Genomic DNA, 23682 nt, shown 5'->3' on the forward strand with positions numbered 1-23682 from the left:
GGTGTTGTTCCGAGGACCGCATCGCACCCAAAAAAGAAAAAAAAAAAAGAAAAAAAAAAAAAGCAGAGGCGGAGGGGGCGCGGGGAGGTGAAATAGTGCGGGCGGAATGCGCAGCGGCGGCCGGGGACAGCACCGGGGGTGGTGCGCGGGGGCGGTGCCGGGGTGGTCGTTGGGCGGCGCGGGGCGGTCGTTGGGCGGTGCGGCGCGACGCGACGCGGTGCGGGGGAGGCCGGTATCCCTGCGCCCGTGCGCGCCGGGAGGGGGCGGGGCCGGGCTGTGGCGAGCTGCGGGGCTGCATGGGGGAGCGGCGGCGGCGGCGTTGGCAGTGAGGCGGCGGCGGCGGCCGCGCCGACATGGAGGGAAGCGGCCGCTGCCGCGGCGGTGCGGCGGGGGACGCGGCCTGCTAGGCGGCGGCGAAGGGTGATTTGTGCCGTTACCCTTCCCTGCTCCCCTTCTCCTCCTCCTTCTTCTCCTTCTTCTCCCCGCCGCCTGCCCGAAAGTATGAACTGGCAGCGGTGGGGCTGCTCCTCTCTTCCTCCGCCGCCGCCGCCTCCCCGCCGCTGGTGAGAGGGGAGCGAGGGAAGATGGGAGCCGTCCTGCGCAGCCTACTCGCCTGCAGTTTTTGTTCCCTGATGAGAGGTGAGCGGGGCGGCGGGAGGGAGGGAAGGGGCGGGCAGGAAAAGTTGACGGGGTTGTTGCGAGGGGCCATGTTGTGTGAATCCAGTCGCGGAAGGCCCCGGCGGCCGGGGCGGGCCGGGCCGAGCCGAGCCGGACTCCCTGCGCCGGCCCGGCCTGGCCTGGCCTCGGCCGCGCCGCGCCTGCCCCAGCGGGATCACCTCCCGGGCAGCCCTCCGGGCGCTCGGCAGGCAGCGCACGGTTGCTGGCTTTTTAAGCTTGCCCCCCCCGTCCCCCCCCCCCCCCCCCCCAGAGCAGCTCACCCCACCCCAAGCTGGTCGCGCCTCGCCTGTCCGTCCGCAGCGGACGGACAGGCGAGGCAGCTCCGGTGAGGCGACCACCAAAACGTCACGCCAATATTGCTATTACAGACGTGACGTCCCCTCCTTCCCCTTATCCGCAGAAGAAAGTCGTTTCTCTTTTTTTTTTTTTCTTTTTCCCTGCGGGTGCCAAGCGGGGAGCCATGCACATTCAGTGAGGAAGGGAGAAAGTCTGTTTAAAAAACTAGTATTTCACTGAAATTTTCCGCGCGCCGAAATAAGTTTAGTGTGTAGTTGGCAGGAGGACTAATGCTCCTCTCAGCTGTGTTGAGGCTGTTTTGGGACTCGAGAGAAGTTTGTGTTTCCATGGCAGGTTGTGATGAATGCTAATGTGGCCTCGAATAAGCATTCCAGTACACTACAAATGGATGTCACTTAAAATACCCAGTATAATTTTTATTCCTCTTCTCCTCTCCACACGGCTTTTTCTTTTGTAGGGGATAATCGGTAAGAAAACTGAGCATTTCTTTTTAATGCTATAACCCTAATGGCATCATCCATTTCTCTGTGTTTGCTCTTCCTGGGGAGAAAGCAGCTGTGGTGTTTGCATCCATCATTTTACAGTTTATTTGTATTTTTTTTTCATACTAGATGGGGAAGAAGATTAATTGCTAATACTTAAAGAAATCAGCCACACTTTGATTTAGAAAATTAGTCTGTCGCCACCATTAGTTTGTTTTGAAAGCTGGAGTGAAGGTGGTTTGGGTTGAAGGAGCTGCTCGGTAGCCAGTTGCTTAGTACTTTAGAAAAGGAAAATTTTCTTCCCCTCCATACCCTTTTTTCTATGCATCTGTTTGCCATACTGTATCCTATTTGCAAAGATACAAGTATACTTATTTAAATAGGCTGTGTAACATTTTGTAGTCCTCCTGTGGCAGTGAATTTCAATTTTCAAAAAGTTCAGTCGGATCTGGAGTATAGACAAGAATTGTTTTCCAATTAGTTCATTTTATTATGTAACGACCATACCCGTTCTTAATAAAACATTCATCTGGCTCCAACTTGCTGTTTAACCTAGTTCAAATGACAGCTCAAAAATCACTGTCTTACGTAATGTCACACAATAGTATAACTGTTACTGTCACTTCTTCAAATTAATCTCCAAATAGTTGCATGTTCTTTTGCAAATATTCATTTACCTGATGATGCTTAATAAGAAACTTTGAAAAAACATTCAGTAAACCATTTGGACTGTCTCTCTCTCTCTCTCTCTCTCATCTTGGTCTATTGCCAAGGATATTTGTATCAAAACAGTATCTTTGTTTCTTCAGAGTTCATATGCTCCTGTTGCTTGATAACCTACCTGAAGTCTCCGTCTTCTATTTGTGACATGATAGTAATTTTCCTACTGACTAATTGTTACCTTAGACAGATATAAACTGCAGGGACAGCTGAACTCTGAAGAAAGAGAAATCAAATTTTAATGCATGCATCTTCCCTAACAAACAACATCTATGCAAGTAGAATTGGTTTGAATAAGATGTTTGCTTTATAAGAGGTGTCAGCAGCTCCTTAATGAGGCAGAGGCAGTGCCAGCATGAGTGTGAATAAGTTTATACATGAAAGTAGAGATGAAGTCCTGAAGTTCACTATTTGGTTTGCGAATTCAGTGTTGTGAAGGGTGCCAAGCCAAAGTACTGGAGATTGAAACCCAGAAAATGTAATAGCATATATCTGTGGATTGCAGCATCCTCTCTGCTTAGAGAAGAGCCTTCCTGTTGCTGCTGACTTAGAAAAAGCAGATGGACAGGGATTTACAATAACTGTGATCACTAGGGAAAGGAAATGATGATAGATGTGTTTACCAATCTAGAAAGGATTAAAATTGATAACCTGGAAGTGCATTGTCCTGTTAGCTTATAGGGACTTGGGGAAGTACCAAGCAGTTGCTGGCCAGAGACAGATGCACAGTACGAGACACCTCTCTACCAAAGTAATCCAAGGACTGTGATGAGCCAGATTCTATAGCCATTTTCAGAGCAGGTATTTGGATTTGTACGGGGCAGGAGGTTAATGTCACTACAGCCTGCTGTGGAGGCTCTGTAGTTTCTTTCATATTCTGGTTGATGGAAGAAAGGGATCACTTTCCTGGAACTGCCAGACCATTGTCACAGTCTGGCATCTCCACTGCTCCCTTGGCCCCTGGTCTGACAGTGGAGATTGAGCTTTCCTCCTCTCTGACCATGAGCAGTATTGCTTGGAGCTGTTCCCCGAGGGTGTGGAGGAGTGAGCTTGACCTGCTTCCTAGCAGCTTTGCTGTGCTCCTCATGGCAGCTGTCAATCCAGTCAGGATCTTGTTAGATAATTGACAGCTGCAAAGAGACAATAGCTGTGGCATCATATCTGTCTGATAACTTCATAAGTGGGAAACTGACATTTCACTTATTAAAAAAGTGTTAAAAAGATAGTTCTTCTTTCACAAGCATTCATGGCTTACCTTTCTTCCAGAAAGAACTCTCCAGTCAGGATGCGACTGCAGTTTTATTTTGCTTTTAAATGCTGAACATGCAAAGAGTGCATAAAGCTGTTGTTTGAAAAGGAATCTTATAAATGATATTTGTGCAGATGTACTGAATGTTGCAGATCTCTGGATTTAAGGTCAGTTAGTGAAGAAATGAAAATGCCCATTTGGTAATGGGCATTTTAATGCTCTTGCTTCCCCCTTAAGTGCTCAGAAGAGAGTTTGCTTTAAGTTGTTTTTACTAACTTGCTTTAGGTAAACAGAAAATCTTTGCTTTTTTGTATCTTTTTAGATAAAGACTGGTTTGAATGTAGCCTAGAAGAGCTTAATGCTCAAGACTTGCTGAGTTGTAAGTGACTGGAGGTGTTTGCACGTATTTTTCTACTAGAAGTCAGAGAAGGGGACAAGGAATATGCTTTTTACTTCTGAAGCAGTCAAGTTGCAGATGAAGCATGGAGGAGTTGCCGCTGGGGCTACATTTTTTACGTAAAGGGTCTCTTGACCTGAGACTATACAATACGTGTTGACAATGAGACCTGGAAATATCCTTTTTGTAATCATCATGGTGTATTTCTCCACCCAAGCTTGAATCAACCATATTCTATTCTTATTTTTTTCAGTGTATGATTCCTTAGAAATTGGTGGTGGCGGGGGGGGGGGGGGTTCTGTTCTCCATAATTTCTAATTCACTTTCCTCTTTTGTGTCTCCATAGATTTATCTGAGATTAGTATGATCTAAGGTATTTAAAAACTCCACCATTACCTTAATAGGTTTTGCAATTGTACCTCTAATATATTTCATTGTCACCAGATTGCTTCAGCAATAACTTTTTTCCTTAAAAAATTAGGAATGTCAGAAAGCTTGGTAGAGTGTTTGATGTGTCTGGGAGGTAAGGTGAAGTAGCATTTATGGAAAGGTGTTCTGAAGATATGAGGGAGCTGTGGGTATGTGGATGAAGCCGCAGATATCTAAACACGGGTGTACGAAGACGATGGGCTCCTTACATCCTGCAATAGGAGTTTTGTGAAGTTATTCAGCTGAAAAGCTTATGTTCATAATGTTTTACAGAAATGCTGCTTAAAGGGGCATTAATCATATTCAGGTTTCCTTTTCCCCTGTGAATTGATTACCATCTGTGTTCCCTGAGTTACAGATAACAAGGGGATTTGGCTGGAATTTTTAGGATGGGTAAAGAGGGGTTTTGTAGGAAGATAGGTCAGGAACTAGGGCATAGGAGCCTTTTAAACTGTCTGTCTTTGGGAACTGGAGAAATCTGATTCCTTTGTACATCTGTAATCCACCTTTATGATATTGCAGCTCAGAAATGCCAGTTTCAAAATATCTGCTGTAGTGCACGTAATATGGGATTTACTTTTTAGTTTGAAATCAAGTAGAGCACTTTTTTTTAATTATTTTTTTTCTTCTGAGGGAGTGGGGTAGGGGAAGAAAATGGGGAGAAACAGCTCTCATCTGATCTGTCACCACTCATCTCCTCTGGCAGCCAGTCTTCAGACTTGTACACTATATTCTTTGTCCCCAGCATGTTTGGCCTCATTAATTTCCTGGAAATTGCTAACTACTTTGGTTGCATTGCTGGTGGCTTCATCAAGAGTCCACTTTCTTGTAGTACAGGGAGGGCATGTGTTATTGTTGAGAGGCGCCAGAAATGCAGTTGTTCCTAAAGCTTCATTGTATGCTGCTGCTTGTGGCCAAGCCAGCTGCTGGGTCCTACCTCTGTGCCTGGGAGTGCTCCTCGCTCCTCCTGGGAAGCCCTCACTCTTCAGCTGGTTCACTGGAGAGAGGCATGACTCCTAAACTGCTGGAGACTGGCTGAATTCTTTGCTGCCGCTTCTTTGACGACACATGAAGGGCCATTTGTATTTTGAAAGTAATTATTGCTGGTGAAGAATAATTTATGTTGGTAAGGAATTTCCCACAGATAGACTTTTATTGGTGATTGACATAAGTTACTTAGAAAGATATGGGGGGATGTAGCTGTCTTGCAAACTTCAAGAATTTTGTTTGTTCATATTAATTTAAAGCAGTTGGCATTGTTCACTTACAGTTCAGGCATTAAAAGGCTGTGGCTCACAGAGGCTGATCGCTGGTGTGTGGACAAGATGTGTAAGATGAGCATGCAGTGACTACTTACAATTCTTCTTAGCCGAACACTTTGTAGTGAAGGCCCTACTAGAGGGTAATTGCTAGTGACTGTTAGGTGAAAGAAATTCATTCTCCTCTAATAACAACCTTTATTTATACAACATATGCCTCACTTGTGTAATTTGATCAGAGTTACAAAATATACACCACTGTAAACAAAGAAGCTGCACGATTCTTTTGAAATACAATTGTCCAAGGATTGGAAAGAGAAAGTATTGCATCTTTAATGGATTTTACATAAATGCTGGGTATTGGCACCCTAAATGTTAAATAGCTTTTTCCTATTTGTATTTGGCAGGCAGATTAACACACTTGGAGAAACTTCATTTAGCTGTCCATATATTCTTGTATTTATAAATATTTATGGAAGGAGATTCACAGTGTGAAAAGGTGCACTATTTGCTCCACATGAGTAGAATTTGGTTTAACTACAGTGGTGGTGTTTGCAAGTAGAAATCAGTTTGTCATAACTGTTACTCCTTTCCATCATGTTCTCTTGTGTTCTGGTTATGAAAATCTGTTTTTTTTTTTTTTTCCCCCCACTTTCCTTGTGATTACCTGGCTACAGACCTTTCTATTTCAATTCATTGGTGCAGTTCCCCACTAGCTTTGAAATGTAGTCAAACCTACCAATTTATGAATAGAATGTGAATACTGTAATATCTTCTTCTATTTGATTAATGATATGCTTTTAAAAACATACTATTCAACGTGTAGGTTAAAAAGCTGTAGTTTGGTTAGTAACATTTTTTGTGAAATATTATAAAGTAAGAGAAGCATATCAGTTTAAAAGACGGAATGCTTTTTCAGCATGACCCTATTCCCCATTATATGGAGAGAACAATAGAAAATGTTTTTAATATAAACAGATATGGAAAATGGCAACATTTGTACAGATTTTTTTAGTATCTTGTTGCAGGATCACGTTACCTAAATAGAATTACTCCCTCGTGATATAATCAATGTGGCAGAAATGGGATTATAATTTTAATTCTGTTTATGAGGGACATGTGTGAGCTCTTGATGTCAGCTCTGAAAAGTAATCATATCTGAGACAGAAAATCTTAATCAACTAGCTATATAATTTTGCTTAATCAAGAATCATTTGTTTTCCTTCCCTAGTCTGATACAGAAACATAACTTTCTCCTTTATATTTGTCCTCTTACTTTTTTTTTTTTCCTCAGTCTGTTCCCAGAGGAAAAATGTACTTCACACTTTAACTCTTTATGCTTGGCAAACTTTTTGGTAATAAGCATTCTCCTCTCTCAGTTGTCAGAGTCCAGCTTTTTAGGCAGAGAATAATGTGTTTGCTTAAATTCTGGAAGTTAAGGGTGTGTGAAAGCAACAAAAGCATAAGGTATCTTAGAATTTCAGCTTCTTTAATTGTTGTTCTATCAACGCAATGAATCAAAGTCTTGCTTGCACTTATAGTATTAGTCTTAATTAAAACATTATCACTTCATTGCAGAAATCCAAGAATCCTTTTGTGCAGACATGGATTAATAGAGAAAGAGTAGGAATATTAAAATTATGAATAATGGAAGAGTAGGAAAAATTAATTTTTAGACCTTGTATTGACTTTTATTATGTCCATTTGGAAAATTCAGCAGTGTTCTAATAATTCAAAAACTTAGCCTCAGTAGCTAGTCTTTACTGTCAGTAGTTAGTCTTTAAAAAATTAAGTTATATTTAGTCTGAAAAAGACCATGTCATTCACACTTTTCAAGGGATCGTGTGTGTGTTTATGTATATTTTTCATGTTTTACTACATGTAATGTAAACCTGTTGAAGATATGACCTTAATAAAGCTGGAACATAGATGTCTGATTTAAAAAGTAATGCAGGTCCAATGACATTTTCAAAATTAAAAAAAGGCCCAAAGCAAAACCAAATGTGTAATAATCTTCCAAATTCTTGAAGTATGTGTATACCTTTTTTCTTACCCTTTGAAAATAGTCCCTAACTGTTCATTTGGACTGGAAATGGCATTTGTTAGATTAATCTGGTGTAAATAATCTTAAGGCTTTGTTTAAAGTGTAATTCTGTTTTGAGAACTAATACCTTTGGCTGATGGAAAGTTTGGTTTTAAACTTGTACTATGAGCATATTGTTTCTGTTTCCATGTAAACCTATTTTCTATTTCAGTGTGCATCATTCATATTTTTGCAAAGTTGTTGATACAGCCCCGTGTTTTGAAGAAAGCATTGTAACTGAATGAGAAATGTAAACCATAAATTTGTATGTAAAAAATCATTTCACTAGCAGGAGGTAGAGCTTTCTTGATTCTCAGTAGTTGTCATGATGGATGAACTGAAAAAGATGCCATTCACCAGGCTTCGTCTGGAAAGTATGCTACAAAGAAATCATTAGACAGCTGATATATTGTTTGAAAAAAAAATGCAGAGAAGTGGGGATGAAAATGTGATAAGCTTTTGAGACAGTACTGATGCTCCAAAAAAACCCCAAAATCAGTTGCACCATCATGTCACAGCTGAGGGCTGTCAGTCATTCTTGCAGTGTACTCATCAGTGCTGACAGCTTGTTTTTTTTTTTTTTCTTTTGTGGGGCATCCAGTCCTTCAGTTGGGATCTTCTGGACTAAATTCTGAGTTCATGCTTCCCAACAACTTCCTAATATTTCTTCAAAATCTAAAAAGCAAAAATCAAACAAAAACACTAAAAGTTTTGTTTTCTTTTCCCTGAAAAGACAACCTTTTTAGTATTTCTATGAGTATCATTTAGCCTAACCATGCCAGCTGAGGTAAATTACAGAAAATGTCATCTCAGGGTAGTTCTACAACAGTGAACTTCTTGTTAGTGTGGAACAGGTTTTGTTGGTTTGAAGGGAAATTAGCATGCTGCTGCTCAGGGTGTGCTTTTTGGTTTATGCGCAACTGTTAAGCATCAAGGTGAGATCCTGTGGCTGGGGGTATTCTCGCACCTTGTCTGCCAGCATAATTAGAGTACCCCATCTACAGAAGAAGGAGGTGAGCTGGCAGGGACAGTTGAGGGCAAATGCACCCAGGCCGTTTTGGGCTCAAACACGTGTGCAGTCCTTGCAGTGATTGTTCCAGCCTAGGAACAAACTTTGGAGCATCCCCACTGCAGCTTGCCAAGGTGTGTGAGATGTATCTTATGGACTTTAGCCTTTCCAGGCTTTGGGAAATGTGCCTCTGACACAGCATCACAGAACTGTGCCTTGGTGCTCTAATTCAGCGGAAGGACTTTGCACACTCTTTCAACAGCTTCATGAGGGATTTAGTACAGTCTTTTGGTTTGTTTTCTTCCTGGTAAGAAGCTCCATAAGAAATCATGGTGCCAGAAGGTGTGAAGGGTAGTTTCAATTTGATCAGGTTGTCTTATCTGTTATCATACGGCTTCAAGTTTGGATTGCAAAATATCAGCACTGTTCAGGTGTTCAGCTGTTCAGATGTGGAACACTAATTGGTGCGATATAGCAAAACAATTCTTTTCTGCATGAGCAAAAGTAGGTACTCAGAAGTAACTGTCAGAAACACCTTGCAAACAGGAGATGCTTTGCAGCTGCATGCATACTATCTTTTTCATTAATGGCTTGTGCTGACTTAAACGTAGGTGTTTCTAGTAGAGCCAGGGAAGTATTATTACCAATGTACATGGAACAGGTGATACTTCATCTACAGGACTGTGCATAATTCTGACCACTGTTTGAGAGACTGGAAGAGAGTTGAAGGAAGGTTAAGAGGACATTTGAGGAAGTGGAAAGTCTAATGCTGAGGTTTTGTAGGCATTAATATGGATCGCGGTGCTACTTGGTTACACATCCCTATGAACCTTCCTACTTTCCAGGGTCTGTCACTGTCCCAGAAAAGCATACTGTGCTGCTGCCAGGTCATCTGTTTTCTTGCCACTTCATGGAGCCCTCTTGTAAGTAGTGGGATAGTTGGAGTAAGGTGGTAGTGTTGTGTATGGTGGTGCAGATGCCTGACCAGGGAGCATATTTCTTTGCTCATTCTAGACAGTAGTCAGCAAGAGAGATTCAGCAGACTAAGTTATGAAGATGTCAACTGCCTGTCAAAGCGGTACCTTTTATCTCCATGAGGGTGCAATGGAGAGAACTTTAGGTCAAGAGAGTCAGTTTTATGGAAACATGAGTCGAGTCACCCCTCCCTGTGAGACAGGGAGCCAGTGCAAGTGTACTACTGAACACTAAGAGGAGACTTACTGCAATAATTTGGAAATGGTCAACTGCCAGCTGCATAGCTGTGTTGCCAATGGGACAATTTCATGGGTGATGCCTGCTATTCAGAAGATTGCTTGCCATGATACACCGGAATTCACGGTATGCTTTGGTTGTGTGCTTTTGCTGTGCTCTGCCACATCCATGGGCTTTGTATGCTTGGACCTGGTATTTCTATCCTTCTATGTATCCTTCTGTTTTCTTCTGTCATTTTCTTGCCTTCCACCCTTCCAGTCCTTTAGGAAGGGAAGTTTTTCCCATTATTCTACAGGATGATTTACTGTCTTTGTATCAGCTAGTCTTGCAGGATGTCTGGGTTTTCTACAACTCCTACCTGGCCAAAGTCCTGCAAAGCTAACAGTAGAGACTTAGCACAGAATCCACGTTGCTGCTTGGTGGCTCTGCTTTTTTACTGATGTTTTGACTCATGTCATTCACTGGCAATCTTGACTGTCCCTGCAACCTTTCCAGGTATCATCTGAACAGCTTTAGGATGTGGAATGTGCTTTAGGTTAGCTGAAAAGAAGAGGAAGGGTCCTCTCTGACAAGCTTGGGCTGCTTCCTACTTAATTACTAGAATCCAGGTTGTCTGCTATGTCCTGCAAGTATATTTGTGAGAGCAGGGAAGTTCAGATAGAGGAGAGCTCTCCCTTCATAATGAAGGTGGAATGGGGGCTGCTGTCAGGGCCACTGCTGTTTGTTAGTTTGCCTGATAAGAATTATGTGGAACGGATCAGGAAGGATGTTGTGGCGGAGCACTTAGAGCAGAAACCCTGGCCTGCTGCTTGCTGTGCTGAAACACCTACATCTTTTCTGGAGATTTTTCTTGTTTGTTTGAAAACATGAAACATCACTCTATATATCTCTTGGTCCTGGGTCGCTGCTTTCTGGGGAAACTTTTGTTTTGTCTTTCATTGCAACATGCCAGTCTTCTGATTGATATAATGGTCTCCCAGGGTTTTATTCCCAATGTTGCCTCAACTGTCCACAACAGCACTACTTCACTACAAACACTGCATTCATTTGCATTTTTCCAAAGAATGAAGATGATGATTCAAGTTCTTATTGCAGTCCTTTCTCCCACCCTCACATAGGGGACAGGAACCAAAATTTAAAACCCTGTACAAATCCCTTCTTCCTTGCTCCTCTAAACTAAGGAAAAAAACACAGGTATTCACAAATATACAAAATATACAAAATTCTTTATAATCATAAGCAATGTTGAAGAAATTTAAAACCTGCAGAGTGAAGGGAGTCCTCACAATTGACTCTGACAGAACCCATCAGTTGGTAGTTTTTTCTTATGTTCTTGTCTTGGCTTTCTGTGGGACATTTGGAAAATAGAGGGCTGTAGTAGAGAGAGGATTTTTCTGTACAGAATAGTTTTGAGGTGGATGCAATTAACAATCTTTTCTGGTTGTCTGTACCTGTTTCCCTGCCTTTCTTCCCTTGGGGGCTGGATGTAGGTGCATGTCATTCCACCAAGGCATTTGGCAAATCATGCTTGCAGTGCCTGATCCAGGATGGTGTGGCACGCTCTCGGTGCTGCATCTCCTCTTTTCCAGCTCTCATGTTTGCCGTCCTTGTGGCACCATACTTGGTGGTATTGAATCACCTGTGGGTGCTTCAGGTTCTTCAACAAGATGATGAAAAGTGGGGGAGTTTTCTCTCCAGCTTAGTGAAGACCTGTCTGTCATCTTCCAATTTAACAATCCCTGAGTTTCTTAGCAGTGGACTTTTTCAAGGATGTTGCTTTAGCACTTGGGCACTCACCCTGCATTGCTGGCTGGGCCACACTGGGGAATGTTGCTGCAAATGAGGGTGGCCACTTCTATTCTAGTGGGTCCTGTTCCTCAATCAGAGATTAGCAAGCCACTGATTCAGCTAATCTGGCAGAGCTGATGTGGTCTTGCCTTTGCCTGGTGTATCATTACTTGTGTCTATCTGATTTTGTGCTGAACTGGTTCTGATGGTGAGATGATTTTTCTGGTTCATGATGACTGGCTGAAAACTTCCGTTCCCCCATTTCCCCCTTTCCTCCTGTGCAGTAGCAGACAAGTGCTAGCACTCACACAAAAGAGCGGTCAGGAACCTACAGCTGCAGGTGGAGCCAGGGAGAAAGCATGTGGCTCAAGTCACGTCTTGGGCAGATGAAACAGGCTGCCAGCAAAGGGGGAGAGCTGCTCCTCCTTCCAGCTCCCTGCTGCTTGCCTTATGTTTGTTTGGAGTTTGCTGGACCCCTTCTGGAGTTGATTTGACTCACTAACCCAGTCAAACCTTTCACTGATGTAATGATTTGAATCAGCTTGGGGAATGGCCCTTAACTAAGTGAGGGGTAGAACTGCACTGCCAGGGGTTGGAAGTAAGAAAAAAGGAGTTGAGGAAAATGAGATGATGCTAAATTGCCTCAACCAGTCTAAGTTCCCGATCACTGAAAGAAAAAGAGCCTGTTGAAGATAGCATTAACCTCATGATGCCCAGAGGTGTCATGGATCATTGAAAGTGGAAGGGACCAAACAGGAACTTGTGGGAAAAGCCTCTGGACTAGTTGCAAAAACAGTGTGACAAATTCTGCCAGTTTAAAGCTGCATCTTAATAATTTTTTCAAGGTTTTTTTTTTTTTTTTTAATGTTGTTCTGGTAAAATGACTTTTTATGTTGGCTCATCACTTTGCATCTTGCGACTGCAACTTTTTTAATCTAGTATTAGATGTTCACAAATGAGATGTACGAAACAAGACTAAACTAAACAAGTCTTAAGGAAGCCAGACTTAAGTTATCTTGGGGATTAGCACCTTTCAGTACAGTAGGGAGGGAGACAAGATTTTTAGCCAAGAGAAATATTTGTTACAGGACAAAATTAGGTGGGAAGAAGTAGGATTTTGATGCAGAATTCTAGTGGTAAAGGTAGGGCAAAAAGACAATGACTGAATTTTAATATTGAATTTGGTAAGTTTATGGAAAGCACTGTATGAATAGCTGTGTTAAGAAGCAGTTAGCCTCAGTGACGTGCTATTGGCAGGGGCTTCTTATGACTAAAATATTTTTATTGTGGTTGAAGTGTGTTAAATTTGAGGGGGGGTTGTCACTTTTGTGTTCTCAAAGAAAACATTTGTTCTTGCTGGCTGATGCAAGCAAAAAAAAAAAAAAAAAAGCTGTTTTATTACTAAGCATCGCTTTTACCCTGAATTGGATACTTCTCCCTGATTAGAAGAGTAAACTACACCTTGTAACATGCATTATGGCTTCAGTTGTTGATTTCCAAGACAGGCATTTTTCCTTTTACTTTTTAAGGTGTATAAATACTTCTTTTCAGTGTGTTATGGTTTGATGCAGTTAAAAATGTTTATCTATAGAAAGAGAAGTATATGTAAAGAGTTCAGCTTTGATGTCTTAAAAATAAATAAATAAATAAATCTGAGTCGCATCTCCTTGCCATATCACAAGTTAAACTGAACTAGGCAATTGCCTAGCTTTGAAAAGAGTTTCTCTTGAATACCCTCCTGTAGGTGGTTAGTATGTTGCATAACTCTTACTCAAGAAAGCCATTCTCTTCAGGTCCTTTGGGCGTCGGGTCCTATGCACCGCAATCTTCTGCCACAATTTTCCTTTTGGAAAAGGATGATTCTGTTTGATTCCACCAAGCGGCAAAGATGATACTTGGTAGTAATGCTGCTGACTTCAGTAGTTGGGTTTCATTGGATATTAAAGCTTTTGTGTTTTCTGGGAATAGTTGGAAGGGGCGGGGGAACAAACTTGGATTTTATTATTTTGGTGATGCATGCTTCATTCCTGAATGTTGCAACAAACTGGAAAGCTTAATATTCTCATACACGATCCACAAGATTGACAGTACAAGTTATGGCTTTGAATCAATCTGCGTGAAACTACATATCCTAAGTGTGGCTGTGTTTCTTCCGAACCATCATTCAAATAACTTGTATCATTTATGAAAAGGATGTTTTCTCCAGTCATTCCTCAGTCAGATCTGAGCTTCAGTACAGAGTGAATAACCTATGCAAGGCAGTTGTGTTCAGCTCAGCAGTGCCTTCAGACCTCAGTGATTACGCTTGACATGCCTGGCATTCCAATTCAGTGCATGCTGTGTGCATGGGTACTCTCACTCTGTGTTGTACATAATAATGGAGTCCATATTCGTTTGTGCATGGATTTACCTTTTTTGAAATGCTGGACATGCTGTCTTATTAGAGAGAGCTCTGCCAGTTGGCTGCACACTTTCCTATGGTGCACTAGATGACATTGAGCTGGCTAATAGCTGGATTTTTCAGGTTACAACTGTATGGGAGCTTTTAAAAGTAGGCAATTATATTGCATATCTGGGTTTTGTTTTGTTTTGTTTTTTCCTACTTTATGGTCCGTTCCCCACCCCCCCTCAAATGCACTCTTTTTAAGCAACCTGTATGTAAGGAAACTCTACTGTGACACATTTTAAGTCTTTAGGAGGTGGGAAGTTAGGCAAGGAAGGCAAGGAGTTAAAGTAAGGTAATAAACCTACCTAATAAAAGGATCCTGCTTTCTAATTTAAAGAGGTCTGCCCCTTCTCTGTGGAAATATACTCTCTAAACTGAATATTTTGTTGCACAACAAAGCCTTTTCTACTGGGGGAGGATACAAATTTAACACAACAATGTCCTCCCCCACACCCCTGGCCTCCCAAACTATTTAGGTAACTTTCTATCTAAAGTCAAATGATTGGCATAAATTGATTTATGTTCAATGTTTCTAAAATTAGGCAGACAGGTTGAACAATTTAGTTTTCCAAGACTGGGGGGAAGGCTTCTAAACATGTATAGCAGCACTTGTTTAGTTGGAGGCAGATTAAGGAACTACTTAGTCTCTTCAGGGTCTCCCAATACCCGATATGCGTGCAGCAGTGTCTTCAATAAACAGCTTTGCAGTAATTAGGGTAGTAGTCTGATCTCAGAATTTTGAATTTTTTCAAGTGTATATTTATTTATTAGGCATTGGTATTTCTAATTTCAGTGCGAGTCCCTCATATAAGAACTGTATCCTTTCTGTCAGCGAAGCCCTTGACATCATTCAGCAGCCATGAGCATCTTTGGCTCTATAAATGCAGGCCTTTCTGTTAGGACACACATCCCTCTCAAAGTGGAAATTGTCCACCTATACTGCTGAATAAATTTGAGACTTTTATTAAATTGCTGTGGTGACAGATACATGAGCATTTAGTATGCCAATCATAATGTGTGTCTAGATGCTGCTGCATGGCTTCATCACTGTAGTGTCCAAGTAACCATAGTGAAAGGTAGATATGTTTTTCTGATGGTGGGTTTAAAAGGATGTGTTTTTCTCCTTTGTAAAAACAACAACAACAAATCTTTTTCTTAACTTTTTTTTTGAAGTAGAAATGTGGCTGGAATTTTCAGAATGTTGTATATTGCTGATGGTTAAGGACAGTTAAACAAGCATATTATATTTTTAAAGTTCTGTTTTCAGGGTTACTAGTTTTTATTAGTCATCTTATTGGGTCTTCGTATGTTGCATATGAAAACTACAGCCTGTGCAAATTGATACGGTAGGCAAATAAGGAATGTAAAAATAAAGACTTTGCATTAGAGAGCTAAACATAAGAGTGGGCGAGCTTAGTTTGAAAGAATGCATTGTCCAGGTTTTGTAGATCTATTTTTTTCTCTACCTCTTCATACCAACATTGCTTTATATAACATCATTCATCTCGGGCTGTGCAAAGCATTTTGTATTTATTTGCATTATATATAAAATATCCAAGATACATAATTTTAGAGAGTATCAACACACAAATGTCTTTTACAGCCTGATGTGAGTTACACTTTTTTAAAAGTTCATGGGGTGTATATTACTAAATTCCAGCAAAAATTGAACCTTTGCACTGGTGGCCAGCATTGAAGACTTAGAAGCCTTAGCTGCTTTGCCTTCATCTTTCAGACTCTTATTTAAGCATCCAGAAAGCATCCATCTTATTTAAGCATACAGAAAAGTGTCATTTGGGCACTTCAAACCTCTGTTTTCTTTGTTCTCTTCCTTTTCCTTTTAATCTTATTTTAATAATGCACAGCCCAAAATAATGAGCTGCCCATTACGTCTTCAGTTTTAGCGCTGTTGAGAGCTTTTGAGTCGGTGCTTTTCAGTCAAGCTTCAAAATGCAACACCCCCACCCCTTTTCTTGATTTCTTAATTTAGTAGTTGCACAGTCGTGGTGCAGCAGGCCATAAGTTGTACTTAATTTGAGTGTTGTTAATGTCTCTGTCTATCCCCCCCCCCCCTTATTTTTCCCCTTTAAAGCTGCTCCGCTGTTGCTGTACGCGAACCGACGTGATCTGCGACTGGTGGATGCTGCAAATGGGAAGGAGAATGCCACAGTTGTTGTGGGTGGCTTGGAGGATGCAGCAGCGGTGGACTTCGTGTTTGTGAAGGGGTTGATATACTGGAGTGATGTAAGTGAAGAAGCCATTAAACGAACAGAATTCAATAAATTTGGGAGTGTACAAAATGTGGTCATTTCTGGACTTTTGTCACCTGACGGGCTGGCATGTGACTGGCTGGGAGAGAAATTATACTGGACAGATTCTGAAACAAATCGTATTGAAGTTTCTAATTTAGACGGATCATTGAGAAAAGTTTTATTTTGGCAAGAATTGGATCAACCCAGAGCAATTGCCTTAGATCCTGCAAGAGGGTAAGTCTTTGTTAAAATAAAGTAATTACAAATAGTAAAATCTCTACTGCTACTTGTTTGTTAAATGATTCTAAATAATTAATGATATTGTTATTAAAGGTATCCTAAACCGTTCTGCATTATTTCCTTCTCTTTCTATTAGTATGGTTTGAAAATAATTTGCACTTCAGAAATTGTATTTATTTTGGTTTGTAAACAACCTGGAATTATCAGACGTTCAAAAAAGTGTGCTAGAGGAAACAATTATTTTGGCAGCAGTGCGGAAGATAAACAGGAATTTGAAAACGAGTGCAGTTTGCTTGAAAGGCCATTACCTGCCCCTGGACAAGCTTGGCTCTCACTGCTGTGTTGAGTAACTGAATTTGTTGGGGCCTTGTTCAGTGTTGATATTTATGCTTTATTGTAACAGGATAACTAAGAGAAATCAGCACATTGTATTAATAGCATTTTGAGAGACATGTATTAGCACTTAATTAGAAAACTTATGGAAAGGCTCTTCTCCCCACTTGTGAGGAATTTTTTTTTTTTCCTTTTTTAATGTCCCGTGTTTGGGATTAGCCAGTTCTAGAACAGGTTTAATTCTTCTCAGCTACTACTTCAGTCTCTGTAAATGACTTAGAATATGTCATCCCTTTTTATTCCATTCCTGGGACTACACTGTGGTTGCCAGAAATACTAAATTCAGTCGTGGTTTGATGTTATATGAATGGCTAGCATGAGTTTACCCAATATGTAGTCACCTGTGATAAAGTAACTGGCTCTCCCAAAGTGAAAGATTAATGGGATATCCTTTATGCTGTATAATCTTCTGATATTTTATCTGTAGTACAGAACTTATCTTTTTTTTTTTTTTCCATGAGCAAACAAGCAAATTAATCTATTGTACTGCCCTATCAAGCAATTTTTTCAGTCTTAATGGTTTGGGTGAGAAAAAGGAGGATTTTTTTCTTTAAAAAGATGTGGGCTGTTTTAGTTGCTACCCTAATATTGTTTGTTTATGTTGTAATTTGTTGAACTTGGGTGTTTGAGTCTTTTTCCCCAAAAAGAAGAATTTTGTAAAACATGGCTTCCTTCCTGAACTTCTTAGAAATACTGTAATATAACTACAATATTTTCTTCCACAGTTTCAATAAGCCTTTGACAATATATGCAGGAAAAATGTTTCCTTTGAATTGCTTTTATTGACAGTTTTGGAAATAGCAAAAGAATGGACTTAGTCTTTTCCCATCTCTTAACTACTTATAAACCAGAACCAATGATAGCACAGTTTTATTTATTGGATTCTAAAACTATTTAAGGATACAAGAAAAGCTATGCCACTTGATGCCACCCCACCCCAAAACTGAGCTAGAAAAGGGAGGAGAAACACAATCAAAATGGTTTTGATTTGGCTTGTAACCAGGGACACTGATTTCCTTTACTTAGGAAAGAAGAGTGTTTGTATTTTCTGAATATGCGCAGTAATGTGCTCAATACTTAACCTAGATGACTGCATATGCTTGCACTCTTTCATAATACTTACATAAAGAAGAAACTGCAAGAAATAAAATGGAACAGATCAAAGGTAAAGCCTACTCATAACTTCTTCTGTTCTGATGATCCGTTAAAGCAATAGGAGTAAAAATTTCAATATGCCTGGATTTAAAAAGAAAAAGACTAATTGAAGGACAGGAATTTTTTTTTCTAAATCTTTCTAGAGATCATTTTGTAAGTTGTTTAAATGTAAGGCATGTTTCAGGGAGGGAGGAAGCTAATACAGTAATATATCCACTTTGTCTTGTCTTATACAACAGTTGTGAAAGTTGCAACTTTTGTATGCAGTTTTATGGTAGAAAACCTCTCTGAGTTTTTAGTAAATCTGGTCACACTTCAGAACTTTCTCCAAAGTTTGAAATATAGGTGGCAAGATGGCATCAGCACAGGGATGTAAACATTTAAAAAAATCCCAAACCTGTTCTTACATGCATGCCTCTTTCGCTAATATTTATTATTTTTAGCCACATAAATATATTTGGATTTCATAGTGTTTCCTGACAGACAATGGTAAGACCATGAAAGGGTCTAAGAATAGTCAGCAAAATCCAAAGCTTAGAAAATCAAAACCTATCTCCTTTTCCTGGAGTCTAGTCTGTCTCCTCTTGCATACGGTTGATGATTATTCCAGATACAAAGCTATGTACTCTTGCAGTTCACAAAAAGAAGTGATTTAGCAGCAAATTTAACACTAAGATCATAACTATCCACAAATTCCAATTTTTATTAGAGTTTTTTTGACAGTTAAGATTATCTAAAGTAGGATACTTAAAGTATCTTAGATCTGTTTGTTTCAAGCTTTATATGTGCACGTGTGCGCACACACACACACTTCTCCTGCAGCATCTTGACCCTCCAGGACAGCTGGATCTTGTCTCTTCCTGGGAGCCAGGAGGTGAAACCAACAGATTTCCCAATCAAACTGAACTAAACACTGAAGTGTGCTCATGTGTTGTGTGTATCTGTATATTTATTATACATATCTATGTTGCTAAAAACATGAGAATGACTACACTGAAATAAACTTTTAAAAGTGATTTAAGCAAACACAAATGTACAGTAACGAGTAGTGTATTTTTGTGACAGTGTCCCACCTAAAAGAAATGAAATGTTTCACCAGCATTTTAGTCTTTTAGCATCCTATCTGTTGGAGAGTACTTGACCATCGCCTTTTGAAGGTGTGCACTCAGAACTGCTGTGATGGTCCAGAGGCATATGATTGTACTCTTTCAGAGCATGTTACTGCAACAGTAGTGGTGGTTAAAAAATGAGTTGGTTCTGGTAACCTTTGCTACTGCTGACAAAACCATCTGTTAATTGTGTGTGTTTGTGTGTGTTTGCATCTATACACACATGTATAATTATGAAATACCAGAGTAGAAATTAGACTTGGTTCCCATGTCTGTTATCAATAATGAGAAATGTAATACATTTACAAATGAAAAACACTTCTCAGTTGATAACTGAGATACAGCAACCAAGTCTAATTTTTATTCTGATATTTTTATCTAGGAAGCCAGCAGAATGTCTAGAACTCATCTTATTGGTCAGCTCTGTAAGGTACACTTTAAAATTTGAGTTTTTAATTTCTCATTTTCATACACTACAACTTATTTTACTTTTTTCTGATTTGATCATCTTGACAGTGACAAAAGTATTGTGTGTGTACCAGGAGAGAAAATAAGAGAGCTCAGGTGAGGAGGAAGGGAATGGGGTGCTTGCTCAGCCTTGTTTTGAAGTCAGCTGGGGTTTTCAGTGCTGTTTCAGGAAACCGTCTGGCTCCTAGTTATCCTTTCTGAGACTGTTTTTTTTTTCTGATCTGTGTCTTAAACATGAGATCTTAATAAGATCAGAGACTGGGGATAGGACGTACTTTGACACTTTAACGCTGAGAAGACTTTTACCAGGGAAGAGCAGGAAGTAGACCAACATGTGCATAAAAGCAATGTGTTTAGGAATTGCTCACTCGAAAATCGAGGAAGTAGAAAAGGTTTCTCTACCTCAGTAATTATGATGGAAAAAATTGCTCTATTTATTCAGCTTCTTGAGCAAGTATTGCTTTATCATGCAGTATTGTAAATCTGTAATGCTGTTTTTCTTGTTAGTTTATTAATTCGTACAGCCCTAGAGCCCTCAGGGAAAAGACTCCATTATCATGGTTACATTTCCCCCCAAATTACCCTGTAGACAACTTGATCAGCTTTCTTTATAAGCACTACTATCAAAATGAACTGGTTTTTCTCACTTCTAGGAGGCACTTAAAATTTCTTCTTGTGTTGAACAATACATCTAGAAGTGCTGACTAATTGCTTACTTTTCAGGACATGTTTTAAATGAAGTGAGTCTATAGAGTTACCTTAATTGTTAAACTCTTGTTAAGCTTTCAGGTTGTAAAGGTTTTCAGTTAATGAATAGAATTAGAGTACAAAGAGCTACAACACTTTTATGACAGTTTAAGTTGATTTCTGGATGGAATAGTTTGCATGTTGGGAAGCAGATTCAGATTTAACACCTTCCCTGAAAGATTTCTCTTATTTTTCATTTAAAAGCTTTCCAGGGAATACTTTTTTTTTTAAGCTGGAAACTTGTATCTAAGCATGTAAAGCACAATGAATTCTTGCAGTTGTAGTACAGGCCTTACATCTGCACGTCATATACAGTACATACAGATTCCATGAAACTTTTTTTGTTGTTGTTGAGTAGTGCATGTTATAAAACAATATAAGAAAAGGCAAATAGTTCTAATAAGTTACAGTATCTTTGACTGGCAAAAAGCATTATTTTAATGATGAAAAATTGAGAATTTCTGTAAGTCTGCAATCAAAGATTTCTTATGTTTGCATACAAGTCAATGTTATACAAAATGGCACCTTACATGCAAACTCCAAAAACAGTGCAAATAACTGGAGGTTTTGCTTCATGGCTTCTCTTGCCATATGCCAGCTCCCTTGAGCAGATTGCTTCCGGCTGAAAGTTTTTCTGGTGCTCCTGCTGATACTGACATATTTCACAGGCAGCAGATTAGTGCACTGTGTTTAGCATTTGGTGTATAGCTTGGCCTGTTCATTAAGGAGTTTTTTAAGGTTAGTAGATGAGTTTATGTGCAAGTTTTAAGCTAATTTGAAACCTGCAAACTGCTGCAGTGCTCAGATGTAGCTTTATAGCTGTATTTAATTTTTTTTCATATTAGCAAGCTCCATTTATCAGAAGATGTTGTTGGTTGCAAATACTGCACTGTTTTATAGGTTTGTTAGTTTTGCATTAATTTCACTGTTAGAATGTTGAGGCTGTTGGATCTGTCTCTTTTAGACCAAATGAACATTTGTTGTTCGGAGAGGAAAAAAATTAGTCTAAATTCTGACAACAGCTAGGAGATTAAACAAACAAAAACATACTTTCTGGTGACTTAAAGCTAATGAAGCTAACCTGAAAAGTTGCAATAGTGTTGCACAGGTTGTCCTGATTACGCTAGTGGCTTGCCCTGGCTCTCAAGTTGCATGCAACACTTAAAAGATCTAAAATGCAGCACCAATGTTGCTAATGGTAGGATGATCCTAGCACAGGGACTGTTGAGTGATCTGAAACCCCAGGCGTAGGAGAATATAATTCAGAAAAGATTGCCTAGGCCAAGAATCCTGTGTTATTCAAAGCCTGCCAGCATACCAAGCACAGCTTCATCCTGCAACAGGCTAGCATGGCATCTGACACGTCCTTGTCATCTTCTGCCAGTGAACTACTCCCAGATCTCTCCCTCTCCTTCTGAAGTATAAGGGGTTTGCTTTTTGGGTCTTGGTCATATGAAGATCTTTCTTTGTGGCTTGTGGGACCAAGAAGATTGGGCACTGTTCACATACTGTAATAACTCATTGGGTAAAACTCTTTTTAAGTTTCAATTGCTTTTAATCTCATTGAATATCTATTTGTTTTGAAGAGTTCTTTTACAAGACTTTGCGTGGTTTGAGATCTGTTCATGCAATGCTGGTTTCCAGTCTGTCATTAGAATATTTCCGTGTGGTTAGATGCTGCATTGTGAAGGTGCTATCATTTTGCACAGCTCCCAAAGTTCATTTCTTTCTCCTTCTCTCTTCTGTCCCTGTCTGAGGGAGGAGAAGGAAGGTAACCAGAAAGTAACCAGAAACCCACATATTTAAAACAGAGTTAAGGCTTGGAGAGGTGACCTCTCTTGTAAATCTTGCTGTGCTGGTTTTAGATATTACTGCCATTAACTGTCTGTCCTCAGCCTACTGCCAGAGGTTGCCGGGAACTCAGAGGAATATATTCACTATGTTATTTTTCTTATTTTTCAGACATTTTATCAAATTTTCTCCTTGTGGAAGGAGATAGAGATTGGCTTGTTAGGAATCAAACTCAAATGCACAGAATTGACTTTTGGAAAAGGAATGTTTTTCTTATAGACTCAGGTACCTTAAAGTTGTAGATGCTTTTAGCTCTAGGCAAGTTTGAAAATACCCTTTCTTCCCTACCACCTTCATTCAGTGCTTGGGCTAGCAAGCAAGACTGCAGACTGGATCAGCTGAGGACTCTGCTTTCCTTTCTGCCAACTTCACTTTGAGTGAACTTGTAAGGTCTTGAAGCACTGCAGAGTTCGTCTGTCAAAACAGTAAGTCCATTGTTTTCTTTTTTCACTTTGTGTGTTGGGTTGTGGAGTTCTTCCTCTGAGGCACGTGAATATGGTATGTTGAGTGATAGTCTATTGACTATTATTAAAGACACTTCTGAAGAGGATTATTCAACCTGTCCCTTAATGTGTACCTCATTGCTGCGGTGATAACGGCAATAAGAATTTGGTAAAAAATGATGCATACTTGATGTTTCCTTGCAGTATTTGTTTAGTGAGTTAGAACTAAGTATTTAAACAGAGGTAGTAATTTCTGGTCTTCATGAATAGTCTCTGGTGATGAGTCATTGGGCATGCTTCTGTTTATCTGCATTTTCAGTCATTACAATTATAACTAGCATCCAAGTCTAGACGATGAAGACACATTTTAAAAATTTTGTGAACAAACAAGTTTTTATTAACAACATTTTGAATGAAACTTTATGCTGAGTGAAAATAGGGAAAGCTATATTTTAAATCATGATTTTAAATTTCTGGTAACCATTACTGGATAACATGTTAATTTTTAAAGGTGTTTGAACAAACATGTTTTAAAATTACCCTGAGACAACTTTTAATAACTGTTAACAGGGAGTCAAAGGGGGCAAAGTTAATTCACCAAAGAGGGTTGTAATCTGATATATAGTTCATTTTATGCTCTTGCTTAAGAAGTTCAAAGTAGTAATATTGTTAGAGTAGTGCGGTGGCTTTTAAAGAACATCCATGCTATTTCTGAGGCGAGGCGGTAAAACGAAAGAAATAATCTCCCCTCCCCCTCCAAAATATTACTTGTCCAACTTGGAGGTGTTTATCAGGAAATCATCAATTTAGAATCCATGACATCTTATTAGATTTTTAGTGGAGAGAAAGCTTTTAATTGCTCTGGAAAACAACTGGAACTGGCCCAGCTTAATAATTGGAAATTGCTGTAAGAAATTTATTTTTATACTTCATCTTAAAGAAAAGATTTGTTTGTAGTCTCTTTACTACTTCAAG

The 23682-nt window shown here is 39.8% G+C and overlaps 1 protein-coding gene across 8 annotated transcripts in view; it reads left to right on the forward strand.

Annotated features, from left to right (window-relative positions):
- Positions 1-23682, forward strand: part of LRP6 (LDL receptor related protein 6) — a 145133-nt gene that overhangs the window by 20318 nt on the left and 101133 nt on the right. For 4 of the 8 annotated variants that reach the window (XM_067304809.1, XM_067304815.1, XM_067304823.1 and 1 more), the window contains exon 2: positions 16142-16535. In XM_067304809.1, the coding sequence (XP_067160910.1) occupies positions 16142-16535 (394 nt within the window). Of the gene's footprint in view, positions 1-331; positions 640-16141; positions 16536-22565; positions 22690-23682 lie in introns of those variants that run through there. The other 4 variants (XM_067304831.1, XM_067304861.1, XM_067304875.1 and 1 more) reach the window with 4 other exon arrangements.

Source organism: Apteryx mantelli, chromosome 1 (assembly GCF_036417845.1).
Source record: "Apteryx mantelli isolate bAptMan1 chromosome 1, bAptMan1.hap1, whole genome shotgun sequence".
Classification (NCBI taxonomy): Eukaryota; Metazoa; Chordata; class Aves; order Apterygiformes; family Apterygidae; genus Apteryx; species Apteryx mantelli.